This window comes from Eleutherodactylus coqui, chromosome 1 (genome assembly GCF_035609145.1).
Source record: "Eleutherodactylus coqui strain aEleCoq1 chromosome 1, aEleCoq1.hap1, whole genome shotgun sequence".
Classification (NCBI taxonomy): domain Eukaryota; kingdom Metazoa; phylum Chordata; class Amphibia; order Anura; family Eleutherodactylidae; genus Eleutherodactylus; species Eleutherodactylus coqui.
Window position 1 is genome coordinate 153,263,096 of NC_089837.1, and position 17,719 is coordinate 153,280,814.

Genomic DNA, 17,719 nt, shown 5'->3' on the forward strand with positions numbered 1-17,719 from the left:
GTTCTGCTAAACTCCATCTTCCCTCCTCTTCTCTGCCCATTGCCTGCTGTCGACAAAGGGAAGAGATGGGAGCTAGTGTGCTAATCTCCCGCCGGCTCCCTTTGCCAACAGCCGGCAAGGGGTGGAGAGGGGGAGGGGAGGGAAGAGAGTTTAGCAGAGCTGCTGCTAAACTCCCTCCCACCTCACTTTTCCAGCAGCTCTCATAGGCTCCAATAGGAGTCTATGGGACCGTTTGACATATTCTGGCCGAAAAGATAGGTCCAGACGTTTCTTTTCCGGCCAGCGTAAAACCGGCCGGAATGCACACTGTATGCACTTTTCCTGCCGGGCATTTTACATACCAGAAAACCTCCCATCTGAACTGATGCATTGGAATCCAATGTATCAGATGGTCGCGTATATTGTCTGGCCGTGAAAACGCAGCCAATAAACTTTCCAGTGAATAAAGCCTTGAGGAGGAGATTAAATGGAGTGGCAGTCATGCATGCGCAGTGGTACTCCATTTATTTTCAACAGGGTTGCTGGAGATTGACGAGCGAATGCACTCAGAATTTTCATTAGTCCCACTGAAATGAATAAAATGGTGCCGGACATGCGTGACTGCCTCTCCATTCATTCTCCACGATACTGTGGGTGGATGCAGCAAGCTCGCAATTACAAAAGTGATGGGACATTGGACCACCATCTTTGGGATAACTGGGGGTCACATCCATGGATAGGTGATAAAAGTCAATTGTGGTAAACCCCTTTATACTCATAACACCACAGGAAGTAGGTTTATATCCTGGCTATGGGGTACCTAATGCAACAGGATGTAAACTTACATCATGTGGAAGGTGCGGGTTCGGAAGCTGAGCTTGTGCAATCCCACAGCGGGAGCTGGTTGTTTCTGATAGCCAGCCTCCCGCTACAACAGCAGGGATACATAAGGACAGTGATCCCCGCTGTTAACCCCCTACATGCCGTGATCTATGTAAATCACAGCATGTAAAAGGGTTCACTGATGAACCATGCTCCCTCTGTGACATCATTGGACCCTCGCAATGTAATCGCCAAGGGCCGATGGGTTGTTATTGCAACAAGGCACCAGATACCAGTGGCCCGGCTTACTATTGCCTATGATCACTATTGTAAGCGATAAGGCATTGCAGTACAGATGTTCTGCAGTGCATTATCATAGCGATCATGGCTGTTATAGTTCAAGTCACTTACAGGGATATAAAAAATAGTGTAAAAAAATAACTAAAAATCCCCATTTTAGCCCATTTCCCCCGAGCATTTTATCTTGGCTTTTTTGCTACAATAAAACATCAGCTGAAAATCATGACCAGCTGAAGAATTGGATTCCACTATATTCGTTCACATGGCAAATTTTTAGCCTCGTCAAAACAGCGCAGTCGCAATAGTAGGAAAAGATAGGTCTTGCCCTATTTTCCAGATGCGATTAGCTGATGGCTCCCATAGGCTTCTATGAGAGCTGCTGCAAAGGGAGACTGATGGAGTTTAGTAGCGGCTAGCGCTGCTGAACCATGTCAGCTGGCTCTATTTAAATAATAGAAGCCATGCTGAACATTTATGCTGGCTGAAGGAATTCCAGGCTGTAGAATATACACGCCACACCCAGCTGTTTGAATGGACTAGGAAATGCAAATTTTAGTTGCAATTTGGTTGCAGCTTTTCACCGTTCATGTGTTTTTCAGCCACTATGCAGCTGACCGAGAAACATGTCGCTCATGTGATGGAGGCCTCACACTGTAAAAAAAAATAAACAATGGCAGAATTGATGTGTTCTCTCTCCCTGCTCTCAAAAAAATATCAATTTTACAATACATTATATGTACCCAAAAATTGCATTTAAAAAAACTGCAGTTCACCGCACAAAAAACAAGCCCTCATACAGCCATGTTGATGAAAAAATAAAAAGCTTATAGCTTTTGAAAAGGAGAGATGAAAATCCCCTAAAAATCGTTGCATCCTCATGGTCAAAATAGGCCACGTCTTTTCCAGGCAAAAACTATTGATGACCTAACCTTAGGATAGGCCATTATTAGTTAATGGTGGATGTAATGATACCAAATGTATGGGATTTTTTGAATAGTTTTTACTCGGAAAATGCCTTTCACACACAGTTTAGGGCAGGAAGGGATTAGCTACTATAAATCAGACTTTGGATAGAGTACATGTCTTTGCCAATACAAAGACACAAGATAATTGCGAGATTATATTTTTGGCACAGTCTGTTACTATGGTTGTAAAAAGTAAAACCCAGTGACTTGCAAGTCTTCTCAGACACACAGAGATCATTATGGCCAATTTGTGCATTTTAAACCAAATTGGCCGTTAATCTTTGTGTTTATGGGTTGAAATTGACTGGGTTTGTGCAAACATGATTATCCTATATTGGCTATGTTATCTAATTTTAAATGTGTAAGTGATTTTGATTCTGTAAGCCCCAATAGAAAGACCTAGGCAGTTAGGAATGTTCCTCATTAAAGTACAGAATATAACAAGTGTTACAGGGATTTGTGTTGATTATGCAAACTATTAATTTATATATTTTTCACTCACAGGCACTTAAAATAGCTCATACTGGAATTTCACTTTCTGAATTAGAAGCCTCTGTTGCATCTCCATTTACTTCCAAAATTCCAAATATCGAATGTGTTCCATTGCTCATGAAGTAAGTTTGGTATCAATCTATAAGGTGCATCACAAAGAAATATTATACTCATTTATCATTTAAAAAGCCTACATTTTTCTGCACAACTTCTACACTAATGTTCCACAAAAGTTTAATGAAGAAGGGAACAGTTTCTAAAGAAGCGATTTAAAAAATTAAATACATAAAAAAATGGAAGCACCCACCAGGCATATTGCAAACATTACCTCGTATTGTGTATAGGATTGTTTTTCAAATCTCCTCAATCTTTTGTTTTAGAAAGGTTGTTTGAGCCTAAACATTAATATATGCTTTACGTATGGATTATTTATATTTTCCATCTATTTTTTCATACATTTTTTTTTATCCATGACATTTGCTGACTACAAAATATTTTTCTAATTCAAACATAGTTTTACCTATAGAAACTCCAGTGAATGTTTTCCTATTACACATAACAAACATTTTGTGTTTTTATGCAGGGAAGGTCGGAATACTCTTGCTACTTCGTTTGCTGTCTTCAAATTCTTAACCACGTTTCAGCTCATTGGAATAGTTTGCATATTATTTCTTTTTTGGGTATGACTTCTACTCTTTCACCTTTGCTAACATGAATGTCATGTAAAGTTATCTTGCTATTTTTCTCCACAACTAAAAACAACAGCATTTGTAAGCCTACAGTTGACAACAGTGATCAATGCACACTGCACTCGGGGCTTTGTCGTTGTCTACGTTCTTACAAATATCTCTGCTGCCTTTCTAGTGTGTTATTGGAACTTTAGCAGCTTGAAATCAACTGTAGAAAGGTGAGAGTCGAGTATTTGAGTACACTGTATAGAATCAAAGGGATTCTCAAGATGATGGCAAAAATTACACCTCAAAGATTTGCAAAAACTACCTGGTGAATGAGGCAACAGTGTCCAGCCGCTCAAGAAAGCCTCTAAAATATATTTAAAGCATCACTTAAGCAATTCGAAACAACCTTTTTACAAAATCTAGTCAATAGAATGATTAGAGCAGTCAAAAGTGTTATAAAGGCTGAAGCAGTTTCTGTGATGAAAAGAAAGTTTGATGTTTTTGTTTTGCATCTTATACTATAGGAAGAAATAAAATGCTTTCTTTTGTTTTTATCGAATATCCGTGTTTTTGAATGTTTTCAACCTTTTAAACTGTAGGTTTTCATGGTGTTCAAAGATTTTTGACCAGCAGTGTACAGGTTAAAGGAAACTATCAACTTACTGCTATAGTAAATCTGCATGATTCGCTTTCTCTCATACACATATGTGCAAACACACAGCGCAAATGTCCGCATAAATACGCTTACGCCCATGTGAAGCCATAAAACTTAATATTTATTCAGGAAAGGTAAAATCCACATTAAGGTAACTAATACCTTTTACGGGAGAAAGCCTTAAGTCAAAGCATATGGTACTTTCTCCTAAAATATTTTAAGATCAATTTTTAAGCATCTGGCTGCTATACCTTCTCCCTGCTTTTCTGTGAATGATCTTTAATATATATCGTTATATTACACCTATTATAAAAACCTCCTTATCTTATTACCCCTCATGGACCAGGCTATTTTGTACCTTAAAGGACCAGACACTTTTTTGTGATTTACCCATGTAGTGGTTAAACTGCCCTATTTTTTTTCCTTCAGCTACCAAAATTATTTTTACCACAACGAGATATACTTAATGACCTCAATGTAAACTACAGACTGATGGCCCCTGATATAACTGTTAGTAGCCTATAATTTCTGTAGCAAATTCAGGGCAAATTTGTAGCCCTGTATTACTACAAACTAGGTCCTTATTAGAGATGAGCGAGCATACTCGCTAAGGGCAATTACTCGAGCGAGCATTGTCCTTGGCGAGTACCTGTCCGCTCAGAAGAAAAGATTCGGGTGCTAGCGGTGAGTTGCGGGAGTGAGCAAGGGGGGCGGGGGGCAGAGAGGGAGAGAGAGATCTGCCTTGCGTTCCCCCCCGCCACTCCCCGTCCCCCGCTGGCGCCCAAATCATTTCTTCCGAGCGGCAGGTACTCGCTAAGGACAATGCTCGCTCAAGTAATTGCCCTTAGCGAGTATTCTCTAGTCCTTATATATCCAAGGACCAAATACATGTGTGTGACATTTTAGCCAGTACAGCACCTTCGTGCATGAAATTCACCAGAGACTATTTTTGTCCCTGATGAGCTTCCTCTGAGCGAAACGCATTGGACTATTAAATCTGAGAAATCATAATCTGGAAGAGTGCCATCATATTGTGTGTGATGATACATTCCAAGAGCTCTAGTGGCAGTAAGAATAACATTAATTAGCGTCCATAGATAAATACCCTTTGGACGCATAATTCTCTCTACTTATGTGCTATTCATCAGTAATTGGTGTCCAAAAATCGATGCGATACACACATAACTTATAACCTTGAGGCATTATCAACTATCCTTTCCCCTTGGAGTATTGACATCTCCCTATTAGTAAATCCTTTATTCTTGATTTATATATAACTGTATGTTTGACGTTCATAGATACATTTTAATCTATTTAATAAAAGTTATATTTTATTTAATTAGTGGGCCTTGCCCCAGTGACTCAGCCTTTACTGTGATAGTTCAAAACTAACTATTATCCCTCCTCCAGTAAAACTAGAATTATAAATAGCTAATATATGTCTATATATGTAAACTGGAGAATATATATTCTTACCCACATAATGTGTAAAATAGCATGGCTTATATATTGTGATTAGAGATGAGCGAGCACCAAAATGCTCGGGTGCTCGTTACTCGGGACGAAATTATCGCGATGCTCGAGGGTTCGTTTCGAGTAACGAACCCCATTGAAGTCAATGGGCGACCCGAGCATTTTTGTATTTCGCCGATGCTCGCTAAGGTTTTCATGTGTGAAAATCTGGGCAATTCAAGAAAGTGATGGGAACGACACAGCAACGGATAGGGCAGGCGAGGGGCTACATGTTGGGCTGCATCTCAAGTTCACAGGTCCCACTATTAAGCCACAATACCGGCAAGAGTGCCCCCCCCCTCCCAACAACTTTTACTTCTGAAAAGCCCTCATTAGCAATGCATACCTTAGCTAAGCACCACACTACCTCCAACAAAGCACAATCACTGCCTGCATGACACTCCGCTGCCACTTCTCCTGGGTTACATGCTGCCCAACCCCCCCCCGCGCGCACGACAGTGTCCACAGCGTACACCAAATTGTCCCTGCCCAGCCTTCAGCTGCCCTCATGCCACGCCACCCTCATGTCTATTTATAAGTGCGTCTGCCACAGGAAAAGCAGGCACACACTGCAGAGGGTTGGCATGGCTAGGCAGCGACCCCCCCCATAAAAGGGGCGGGCTGATAGTCCACAATGCTGTACAGAAGCAATGAGAAATCCAATCCTGTGCCACCTCCATCTCGAGCTGCACACGTGGGCATAGCAATGGGGAACCTATGTGCCACACACTATTCATTCTGTCAAGGTGTCTGCATGCCCCAGTCAGACCGCGGTTTTTTATAAATAGTCACAGGCAGGTACAACTCCGCAATGGGAATTCCATGTGCACCCACAGCATGGGTGGCTCCCTGGAACCCACCCGCTGTACATAAATGTATCCCATTGCAGTGCCCTGGACAGCAGAGCTAACGTCAGATGAAATGCAGGTGGGCTTCGGCCCACACTGCATGCCCCAGTCAGACTGGGGTTCTTTACAAGTGGACAGATGTAGGTTAAACTCCGTGTGCACCTACAGCATGGGTGGCTCCCTGGAACCCACCGGTAGTACATAAGAATATCCCATTGCATTGCCCATCACAGCTGAGGTAATGTCGTGGTTAATGCAGGTGGGCTTCGGCCCACACTGCATGCCCCAGTCAGACTGGGGTTCTTTAGAAGTGGAAACAGATGCATTTATAATTCCCTGTGGACCCACAGCATGGGTGGGTGCCAGGAAGCCACCGGCGGTACATAAATTTATCCCATTGCATTGCCCAACACAGCTGAGGTAGTAATGTCGTGCTTAATGCAGGTGGGCTTCGGCCCACACTGCATGCCCCAGTCAGACTGGTAATATGTACCTTAACAGTAACCTCGTTGGTGGTAATGTGGTGGTGACTGCGGACCTGGTAGCGCGGTTTTATGTAGTTGGTTTTCGGAATGTGGCCAGGATTAAGTGGGCCGTGGCGGGGGGGATGGTGGTGGTGCTCTCTTGTTGTGTCGTTAAAGGTGAAATTCTTGGACTGCCACCAGACGGACCAATGCAAAGGTATTTGCCAAGAATGTTTTCATTGTTGGAGGAGGAGGGGGATGTTTTGAAGGCACAATGTGTCCTCTACACGTGTCCGTGGTTATATGCACCTTAACAGTAACAGCGTTGGTGGGAAATGGCCTCGCCGCCATCATGTCTTTGTGAAGCCTCTGTTTCCACACCCCAGTGACATACCATTAGCAGCGGTATAGGCAGAGCCCAGAATTATTAACATTTCAGCGGTAGCATTAGGGACAGGCCCCACTAACATATCACTAGCAGCAGTATAGGGGGAGCGCAGTCTTAGTTCCATTTCAGTAAAAGTAGCACTCAAGACAGGCCCCAGTAACATTCCCATTGCAGCAGTTTAGGGAGATAACAGTCTTTCACATTTCAGTAGCTGCAGTATAGACAAGGCCCCAGTTACATTTATGTAGCTAAAGTGTAGGCCAACCCCACACACCTTTCTGTACCATGAGTGCAGGCGAAGAACATAGAAATTACTATGATTACACTGTAGGTGAGGGCCCAAAAAAATTGGTGTACCAACAGTAGTAATGTACCTCAGAAAAAATGGGCCATGCCCAACCAAGATGGCAGGTGAAACCCATTAATCGCTTTGGTTAATGTGGCTTAAGTGGTAACTAGCCCTGGAGGCAGCCCAGTTTAACGAAAAATTGGTTCAAGTTAGTTTCAACGCTTTTAAGAGCATTGAAACGTATAAAAATTGTTTAGAAAAATTATTTGAGTGAGCCTTGTGGCCCTAAGAAAAATTGCCCGTTCTGCGTGATAACGTGAGGTTTCAGGAGGAGGAGCAGGAGGAGGAGGAGGAATGTTATACACAGATTGATGAAGCAGAAATGTCCCCGTTTTGGATGGTGAGAGAGAACGATGCTTCCATCCGCGGGTGCAGCCTACGTATTGCTTAGGTATCGCTGCTGTCCGCTGGTGGAGAAGAGAAGTCTGGGGAAATCCAGGCTTTGTTCATCTTGATGAGTGTTAGCCTGTCGGCACTGTCGGTTGACAGGCGGGTACGCTTATCTGTGATGATTCCCCCAGCCGCACTAAACACCCTCTCTGACAAGACGCTAGCCGCAGGACAAGCAAGCACCTCCAGGGCATACAGCGCGAGTTCAGGCCACGTGTCCAGCTTCGACACCCAGTAGTTGTAGGTGGCAGAGGCGTCACGGAGGACGGTCGTGCGATCGGGTACGTACTCCCTCACCATCCTTTTACAGTGCTCCCGCCGACTCAGCCTTGACTGGGGAGCGGTGACACAGTCTTGCTGGGGAGCCATAAAGCTGTCCATGGCCTTAAAGACTGTTGCACTGCCTTTGCTGTACATGCTGCTCGATCTCCGCACCTCCCCTGCTACCTGGCCCTCGGATCTGCGCCTTCTGCCACTAGCACTGTCGGATGGGAATTTTACCATCAGCTTGTCCGCCAGGGTCCTGTGGTATAGCAACACTCTCGAACCCCTTTCCTCTTCGGGAATGAGAGTGGAAAGGTTCTCCTTATACCGTGGGTCGAGCAGTGTGTACACCCAGTAATCCGTAGTGGCCAGAATGCGTGTAACGCGAGGGTCACGAGAAAGGCATCCTAACATGAAGTCAGCCATGTGTGCCAGGGTACCTGTACGCAACACATGGCTGTCTTCACTAGGAAGATCACTTTCAGGATCCTCCTCCTCCTCAGGCCATACACGCTGAAAGGATGACAGGCAAGCAGCATGGCTACCGTCAGCAGTGGGCCAAGCTGTCTCTTCCCCCTCCTCCTCATGCTCCTCCTCCTCCTCCTGATCGCGCTGAGATATAGACAGGAGGGTGCTCTGACTATCCAGCGACATACTGTCTTCCCCCGCCTCCGTTTCCGAGCGCAAAGCATCTGCCTTTATGCTTTGCAGGGAACTTCTCAAGATGCATAGCAGAGGAATGGTGACGCTAATGATTGCAGCATCACCGCTCACCACCTGGGTAGACTGCTCAAAGTTTCGAAGGACCTGGCAGATGTCTGCCAACCAGGCCCACTCTTCTGAAAATAATTGAGGAGGCTGACTCCCACTGCGCCGCCCATGTTGGAGTTGGTATTCCACTATAGCTCTACGCTGCTCATAGAGCCTGGCCAACATGTGGAGCGTAGAGTTCCACCGTGTGGGCACGTCGCACAGCAGTCGGTGCACTGGCAGATTAAACCGATGTTGCAGGATCCGCAGGGTGGCAGCGTCCGTGTGGGACTTGGGGAAATGTGCGCAGAGCCGGCGCACCTTTACGAGCAGGTCTGACAAGCGTGGGTAGCTTTTCAGAAAGCGCTGAACCACCAAATTAAAGACGTGGGCCAGGCATGGCACGTGCGTGAGGCTGCCGAGCTGCAGAGCCGCCACCAGGTTACGGCCGTTGTCACACACGACCATGCCCGGTTGGAGGCTCAGCGGCGCAAGCCAGCGGTCGGTCTGCTCTGTCAGACCCTGCAGCTGTTCGTGGGCCATGTGCCTCTTCTCTCCTAAGCTGAGTAGTTTCAGCACGGCCTGCTGACGCTTGCCCACCGCTGTGCTGCCACGCCGCACGACACTGACTGCTGGCGACGTGCTGCTGCTGCTGACACATCTTGATTGCGAGACAGAGGTTGCGTTGGAGGAGGAGGAGGAGGAGGAGGGTGCTTTAGTAGAGGAAGCATACACCGCCGCAGATACCACCACCGAGCTGGGGCCCGCAATTCTGGGGGTGGGCAGGACGTGAGCGGTCCCAGGCTCTGACTCTGTCCCAGCCTCCACTAAATTCACCCAATGTGCCGTCAGGGAGATGTAGTGGCCCTGCCCGCCTGTGCTTGTCCACGTGTCCGTTGTTAAGTGGACCTTGGCAGTAACCGCGTTGGTGAGGGCGCGTACAATGTTGTGGGAGACGTGGTCATGCAGGGCTGGGACGGCACATCGGGAAAAGTAGTGGCGACTGGGAACTGAGTAGCGCGGGGCCGCCGCGCCATCATACTTTTGAAGGACTCCGTTTCGACAACCCTATACGGCAGCATCTCAAGGCTGATAAATTTGGCTATCTGGACGGTTAACGCTTGAGCGTGCGGGTGCGTGGCGGCGTACTTGCGCTTACGCTCCAACACTTGCGCTAGCGACGGCTGGACGGTGCGCTGAGAGACATTGGTGGATGGGGCCGAGGACAGCGGAGGTGAGGGTGTGGGTGCAGGCCAGGAGACGGTAGTGCCTGTGTCCTGAGAGGGGGGTTGGATCTCAGTGGCAGGTTGGGGCACAGGGGGAGAGGCAGCGGTGCAAACCGGAGGCGGTGAACAGCCTTCGTCCCACCTTGTGGGGTGCTTGGCCATCATATGTCTGCGCATGCTGGTGGTGGTGAGGCTGTTGGTGGTGGCTCCCCGGCTGATCTTGGCGCGACAAAGGTTGCACACCACTGTTCGTCGGTCATCAGGCGTCTTTGTGAAAAACTGTCAGACCTTAGAGCACCTTGGCCTCTGCAGGGTGGCATGGCGCGAGGGTGCGCTTTGGGAAACAGTTAGTGGATTATTCGGTCTGGCCCTGCCTCTACCCCTGGCCACCGCACTGCCTCTTGCAACCTGCCCTGCTGCTGCCCTTGCCTCCCCCTCTGAAGACCTGTCCTGAGTAGGCGTTGCAAACCAGGTGGGGTCAGTCACCTCATCGTCCTGCTGCTCTTCCTCAGAATCCTCTGTGTGCTTCTCCCTCGGACTTACTGCCCTTACTACTACCTCACCGATAGACAACTGTGTCTCATCGTCATCGTCCTCCTCACCCACTGAAAGGTCTTGAGACAGTTGCCGGAAGTCCCCAGCCTCATCCCCCGGACCCCGGGAACTTTCCAATGGTTGGGCATCAGTGACGATAAACTCCTCTGGTGGGAGAGGAACCACTGCTGCCCAATCTGAGCAGGGGCCCGAGAACAGTTCCTGTGAGTCTTCCCGCTCCTGAGCATGTGTCATTGTAGTGAAATGAGGAGGCTGGGAGGAAGGAGGAGCAGCAGACAGAGGATTCGGATTTGCAGCAGTGGACAGCGCAGAACTGTGGGTGGACGATAGGTTGCTCGAAGCACTTTCTGCCATCCACGACAGGACCTGCTCACACTGCTCATTTTCTAATAAAGGTCTCCCGCGTGGACCCATTAATTGTGCGATGAATGTGGGGACGCCAGAAACGTGCCTCTCTCCTAATCGCGCAGCAGTCGGCTGCGATACACCTGGATCAGGAGTTCGGCCTGTGCCCACACCCTGACTTGGGCCTCCGCGTCCTCGGCCGCGTCCACGTCCTCTAGGCCTACCCCTACCCCTCAGCATGCTGTATTACCAGTGATTTGATTTCCCAGGCAGGAAATAAATTGGCGCAAGCCTGCAGGCCAAATAGAATTTTTTCCCTTTTTTTTAAAGGAAAGGCCCACTGCGTATATTCAATCAATAATAAATGTGTTGTGGCCCTGCAATGTGTCACAGAACTGCAGTGTTGCAGACTTATTAACTACAGCAGAGCGGTGATTTCCCAGGCAGGAAATAAATTGGCGCAAGCCTGCAGGCCAAATAGAATTTTTTCCCTTTTTTCTAAAGGAAAGGCCCACTGCGTATATTCAATCAATATAAATGTGTTGTGGCCCTGCAATGTGTCACAGAACTGCAGTGTTGCAGAGTTATTAACTACAGCAGAGCGGTGATTTCCCAGGCAGGAAATAAATTGGCGCAAGCCTGCAGGCCAAATAGAATTTTTTCCCTTTTTTTTAAAGGAAAGGCCCACTGCGTATATTCAATCAATATAAATGTGTTGTGGCCCTGCAAATGTGTCACAGAACTGCAGTGTTGCAGAGTTATTAACTACAGCAGAGCGGTGATTTCCCAGGCAGGAAATAAATTGGCGCAAGCCTGCAGGCCAAATAGAATTTTTTCCCTTTTTTTTTTTAGGAAAGGCCCACTGCGTATATGCAATCAATATAAATGTGTTGTGGCCCTGCAATGTGTCACAGAACTGCAGTGTTGCAGAGTTTTTAACTACAGCAGAGCGGTGATTTCCCAGGCAGGAAATAAATTGGCGCAAGCCTGCAGGCCAAATAGAATTTTTTCCCTTTTTTTTTAAAGGAAAGGCCCACTGCATATATTCAATCAATAATAAATGTGTTGTGGCCCTGCCTACACAATTCTGTCCCTGTAGTATTACTGCAGAGCGCAATGCTCTGCACGGCCGATTTGGAAAAAAAAAATGTGCAACACTGCTAACTGCAGCCTCCACACTACTGCACACTGTTAGATGTGGCCCTAAGAAGGACCGTTGGGGTTCTTGAAGCCTACACTAACTCCTAACGCTCTCCCTACAGCAGCTCCGGCACCAGCTATCTCACAAGGCATCTGAGGCGAGCCGCGGGAGGGGCCGACTTTTATACTGGGGTGACATCTGATCTCCCCAGCCACTCACAGCAGGGGGGTGGTATAGGGCTGGAACATCACAGGGGGAAGTTGTAATGCCTTCCCTGTCTTTTAATTGGCCAGAAAAGTGCGCTAACGTATCAGAGAGGAAACTGAAAGTAACCCGAACATCGCGTGGTACTCGTTACGAGTAACGAGCATCCCGAACACGCTAATATTCGCCCGAGCATCAAGCTCGGACGAGTACGTTCGCTCATCTCTAATTGTGATGTAATTTATTTCTTTCTCTTTGTAAGGGGGGGAGGCTGGGGGAAGGTAGATTGGGTTCAGGGCAGGTTAAACTGAATTTTAGATTACATAATTTGGTGATTTTATTAAAATTTCAATACATATTTGATTAGAAAAAGAAAGTGGCAGAATCCTACCAGCAATTCCGTAGTCAAGTCAGCAGTGCGGATTTCGGTGTGGAATTCAGGGCTAGCAATTTCTAAAACATGGCTTAATTCGAACATTTAATCCAAATTATGTTTAAGTCATAAATTGTATGTTTTCTCAGAAACAAACACTTCTCGGGAACTACCAGTACCTCATGCAAGACTTGGCTATCAACATCACAGTTGCCCTGACTAGTGAGTATATTTTTACTTTTTATATCACTTTTTCCACTCATATAGCTGCTATTTGGACACACACTAGTAACACATATTTGTCAGTTTACAAAATTATTTGTTTCTTTGTTCTTCTAGTGAGTTTAAACTATCCGGCCCCAAAGTTGGCTTCTTACAGACCACCGGGACAACTTATCTCTCCTCCTTTATTACTCTCTATTTTCATGCACCTCGCTTTTACTTTAATTGTCCAAGCCACAGCTTTCTGTCTGCTTCAACAACAGCCATGGTTCAATGAAAATGATGTCTTCAGGTAAATACGGTAATTGAAGCCACCACAGGTGTCACTGCAATGTATGACGATTAGTTCATAAATCTATATGTTTTATGCAGTATAATTTTGTTGTACTAGACATATGAAAAATGATAATTATCATACCATGATAACGTTATGTTAATTGCACATTTGCTATTTTAGTAAGAAGAAAGGGCATTTACATCTTTGTCATGAAAACAATAGGGGTGATTTGTTTTTTTTGTGATAGATTTAGTCAGCTTAAAAACAGAATAAATACCAACTTTAACACAGTTTATGTTACAATTGTGTGGGCAAACTAAGCACGGGGCCCACGCGATCGTGACCAAAGAAGACTGGGTACACACACAGGTTTCTGGCAAACTGACCCTGTACTACAGAGGAGGATGGCAAGGCCCTACCTAATGCGGGGGCATTGCCCCAATAAGGGCAGCCCAGCGGTCTTCGGATCTGGGCCCCAGCTGATCCTAGGAGCCACACACCAGAACAGGATGCATTCACATGCCACATGACAGGGACAGAACAACAGGACACACAGAGCTAGAATACACAGCATACAGCAGTCACAATGCAAACACTAATAGCAGATGATAAGCTGAATATAAATGCGAGGTGTTAATTCGTACATTGGCCAATGAACTTAAGCTGCAAGCCCCGGCAAGGCCCCTCGTATCTTGCAGTTCCTACACTAGCAAGACACATCTACTGGAGGGCCCTAGGGGCCAAGCTACGGTAGCGCAGACATTGCAAACAAACTCAGCAGACCAAAGTGACACAAAATAAACGTACAAACGGACATGAACCACAAGGCACAGATCACACAGCAAGCTGCAACAGAACAGAGAACAAGTAACAGGACACATGTCACAGATACATCCAAACAGTACAAGACCAGCTTCAGACTGACCAGTAGCTGAGTTTATATGTGAGCACAGACCCAGGGGATTGGCTAGCAGGAACAACAACACCCAGCCAGCTCAATCATTAACCCGGAGAGTACTTTGCTGCTGGAAGCACAGTAGTACATGTCTCAGCAGCACACGTAACAGTACCTCCCCTTTAAAAAAGGGGCCTCTGGACCTTTTAAGCATAACAAAAAAAATTATGCAATTCCTCCAAACCGCGCACACGTACAGAATTTATCTAAAAAGGACCTGACACCAAGGCAAAGATGGCAAAATGGGAGAGAGTAAGGCAACCCACCCTACTGACATAGCGTGAACAGGACTTATCACTACGGGCCTGATGCGGATGCCAGCCAGTAAGCAGGAGAAGGAAGTACACACTGATACCTCCCGCACCGGGGTCTACAGCAAATTACATCCACTGGGCGCACCTCACCGCAGGACGGAACCCGGGACAGGAATACAGACTGCATAACGCAGGATGGGTAACAGACAGATGAAACTCAGACATAACATGCATGCCTCCAAAGTTGTATGGAGCCACCACATCCACCGTACAAGGGGAAGGACCGCCAGAACACCTATCTGGCCTATAAGGAAAATTGTGGCCGGCATCACCAGCCCGCACCACGCACACAAAATCAGATGTTCGGAGGCCGCACCTGCCAAGGGAAAGGAGAAAGCTGCGAGTGGCTGCACTTGCACGGTCACCGTACCCCACACTACTGAGTGCACCACCCCAGAATGCCAGGAGGGGAGGAACAGCAGGTGTCCAAACCATTTGCGGGGAAATAAGGGGAAACTTGCTCCAACAACCGCATGCAACAGACACTATAACACAATGAGTCTAACATACATATGAACACCAATCTACTCAGAATAGGACTATCCACATCTGAAGTCTGGCCACCTGCACAGACACTGGACCTGTCACTGTTCACATACAACTTAATGCATACCATCATAGATGTTGTGTAACATACAACATAGCTAACATAACATATAACATAATGCACCCCCTTTAGTAACTGGGGGGGCATTATGTTACGATCGTGTAGGCAAACTAAGCATGGGGCCCACACGATCGTGACCAAAGGAGAGTGGGTACGCACACAGGATTATGGCAAACTGACCCTGTGCTACAGAGGAGGATGGCAAGGCCCTACCTAATGCGCGGACATTGCCCTAATAAGGGCAGCCCAGCGGTCTTCGGATCTGGGCCCTAGCTGATCCTAGGAGCCACGCACCAGAACAGGATGCATTCACATGCCACACGACAGGGACAGAACAACAGGACACACAGAGCTAGAATACACAGCATACAGCAGCCACAATGCAAACACTAATAGCAGATGATAAGCTGAATATAAATGCGAGGTGGTAGTTCGTACATTGGCCAATGAACTTAAGCTGCAAGCCCCGGCAAGGCCCCTCGTATCTTGCAGTCCCTACACTAGCAAGACACATCTACTAGAGGGCCCTAGAGGCCAACCTAGCGCAGACATAGCAAACAAACTCAGCAGACCAAACTGGCACAAAATAAACGTACAAACAGACATGAACCACAAGTCACAGATCACACAGCAAGCTGCAACAGAACAGAGAACAAGTAACAGGACACATGTCACAGATACATCCAAACAGTACAAGACCAGCTTCAGACTGACCAGGAGCTGGGTTTATGTGCGAGCACAGACCCAGGGGATTGGCTAGCAGGAAGAACCACACCCAGCCAGCTCAATCATTAACCCTGAGAGTGCTGTGCTGCTGGAAGCACAGTAGTACAACATGTCTCAGCAGCACACGTAACAGTTTAACACACCATGTGATAGATTTTTCAAAACCATCTAGTAAGACACAGAAAGTGTCTAAAACACATAACAAATGTGATGCAAGACATGTATGACATTTTACTTTACACGTTTACCTTAATAAGTCTCTTCCAATCTTTTTTTTTCGATATGTACAGTATCTGTGTACTAAGGTTGGGTCATCGACCCAAAAATATCGATAGTCAAAAGTATAGACTATCGCTGAACAAACTATCGATTATTGTAAAATATTGTTGGAAAACTATCGATATTTCGATATATCGACTTTTTAAAATGCTGTATAAAAATAAAATAGGTCTATGGTTAATAAAGCAACACAATCAACAAAAAATATGCAGAAAGATTATTGGAGGGAAACACACTGAAACAAGGTCCTGCCAGCTACAAGGAAGCCAGAAGGACACTTGACCTGACCGGATGTGAGTATGATCTCTGTTTGTGTGTTTGTCGGGCTGCGTGCCCTGCATTTTTTCAAATTGCCGCTGAGGGACCAACGGTCTCCATGGCAACTTGTAAACAATGCAAGGCCTGGTAACACAAAGGCAGTGCTCCAAACACAATTTTAATTGTGTTAGATGGGTCTCCTATCTTTTCTATGGGCACTGCGTTCACGTTAGACGCTGAACGCACGACATGTCACGTATCTTTTTCTGGACGCGACCTTCGTGCGCTCAGCGCAGCCCTCCATCTGCATGTGGAAGTGCTTTCATTTAGAAAGCATTGCCCACAGCCATTGCGTTAGATGCAAGCGTTCAGAGCCTGCATCTAACGCAATGAACAAACGCATGTGGAAAAGGGGCCGAAGACCCCACTTTTTCTGAGAGTCGTTTTGCCTGGAGCAAACCTTATTGGTAAGAAAGAGTCACCTCACACTTTCCAAAAGTTTCTAGAACTTGTTTATAAGTTCCTTAGTGCCTCGAGCAAAACTACATCCTGTTCCAACACAAAGGAAAGGGTGGAATCTAAAGAAAGAAAATGTGGTCACTAGACCACAAGACACGTTTCTTCTTTACAAAAATCGATATATCGCCCCTAAACTATCGATGTTACTGATATATCAGACATAACAATATCGATGAAAAGTATCGCCAAAGCATTAGCGATATATCGATATTTCGATATATCGCTTTTTGATGTCTCAACCTTACTGTACCTGCATTGCTCATTTACTTACTTACCACGTGCCCGTGCCCCTCCTCTCTATCTCACACTAACAAATCAGTACAAACTGTGATTTCTTTGATAAAAAGGGAATAGCTATGGGGGGGGGGGGGAATTGTCAGTTGCACTCAGGTCTTGGTGCCAAAAGCCCCTCTGCCACATGAAAGTATACCAGTAGGTGGGGGGGGGGGCTTTGTATTGAAGCGCAGGAACTTCAAGTTATGCCTCTGGTGTTTTGGAGCAAATCAGCAAGAAGCAAAGAGGTCGGGGACAAGTTGGGGACACATGACTGCTGGGTTAGGTATATAGCTACACACAGGATTTGATTGCAGAATCTAACCATGGCCATGTACATGCATCACTCTGATGCACATAGTTCTGCCTTAGTGTTGTAGAAAATAAAATTAAGATGTTTCTATGGCAAAGATAGGATTGCTGTAAACTGTTGTAGATGATGACCATAAAAGTTAAAATGAGTAAATACTACATTAAGTGCTTTCTCTACGCCACTCCCAGCGCCAAAGCTGGGCAAGGAGCCTGTATACTGTCCCAAAACCAGAAAATATGATTGCCCAATAGCATAGAAACCTGCAGCAACACATTAA

The 17,719-nt window shown here is 46.3% G+C and overlaps 1 protein-coding gene across 1 annotated transcript in view; it reads left to right on the forward strand.

Annotated features, from left to right (window-relative positions):
* LOC136627036 (probable cation-transporting ATPase 13A4) overlaps positions 1–17,719 on the forward strand; it is a 218,476-nt gene that overhangs the window by 153,632 nt on the left and 47,125 nt on the right. Inside the window, exons 23-26 of the mRNA XM_066601991.1 lie at positions 2,571–2,680; positions 3,142–3,238; positions 12,849–12,921; positions 13,039–13,213. Coding sequence (XP_066458088.1) covers positions 2,571–2,680; positions 3,142–3,238; positions 12,849–12,921; positions 13,039–13,213 — 455 coding nt within the window. The remainder of the gene's footprint in view (positions 1–2,570; positions 2,681–3,141; positions 3,239–12,848; positions 12,922–13,038; positions 13,214–17,719) is intronic.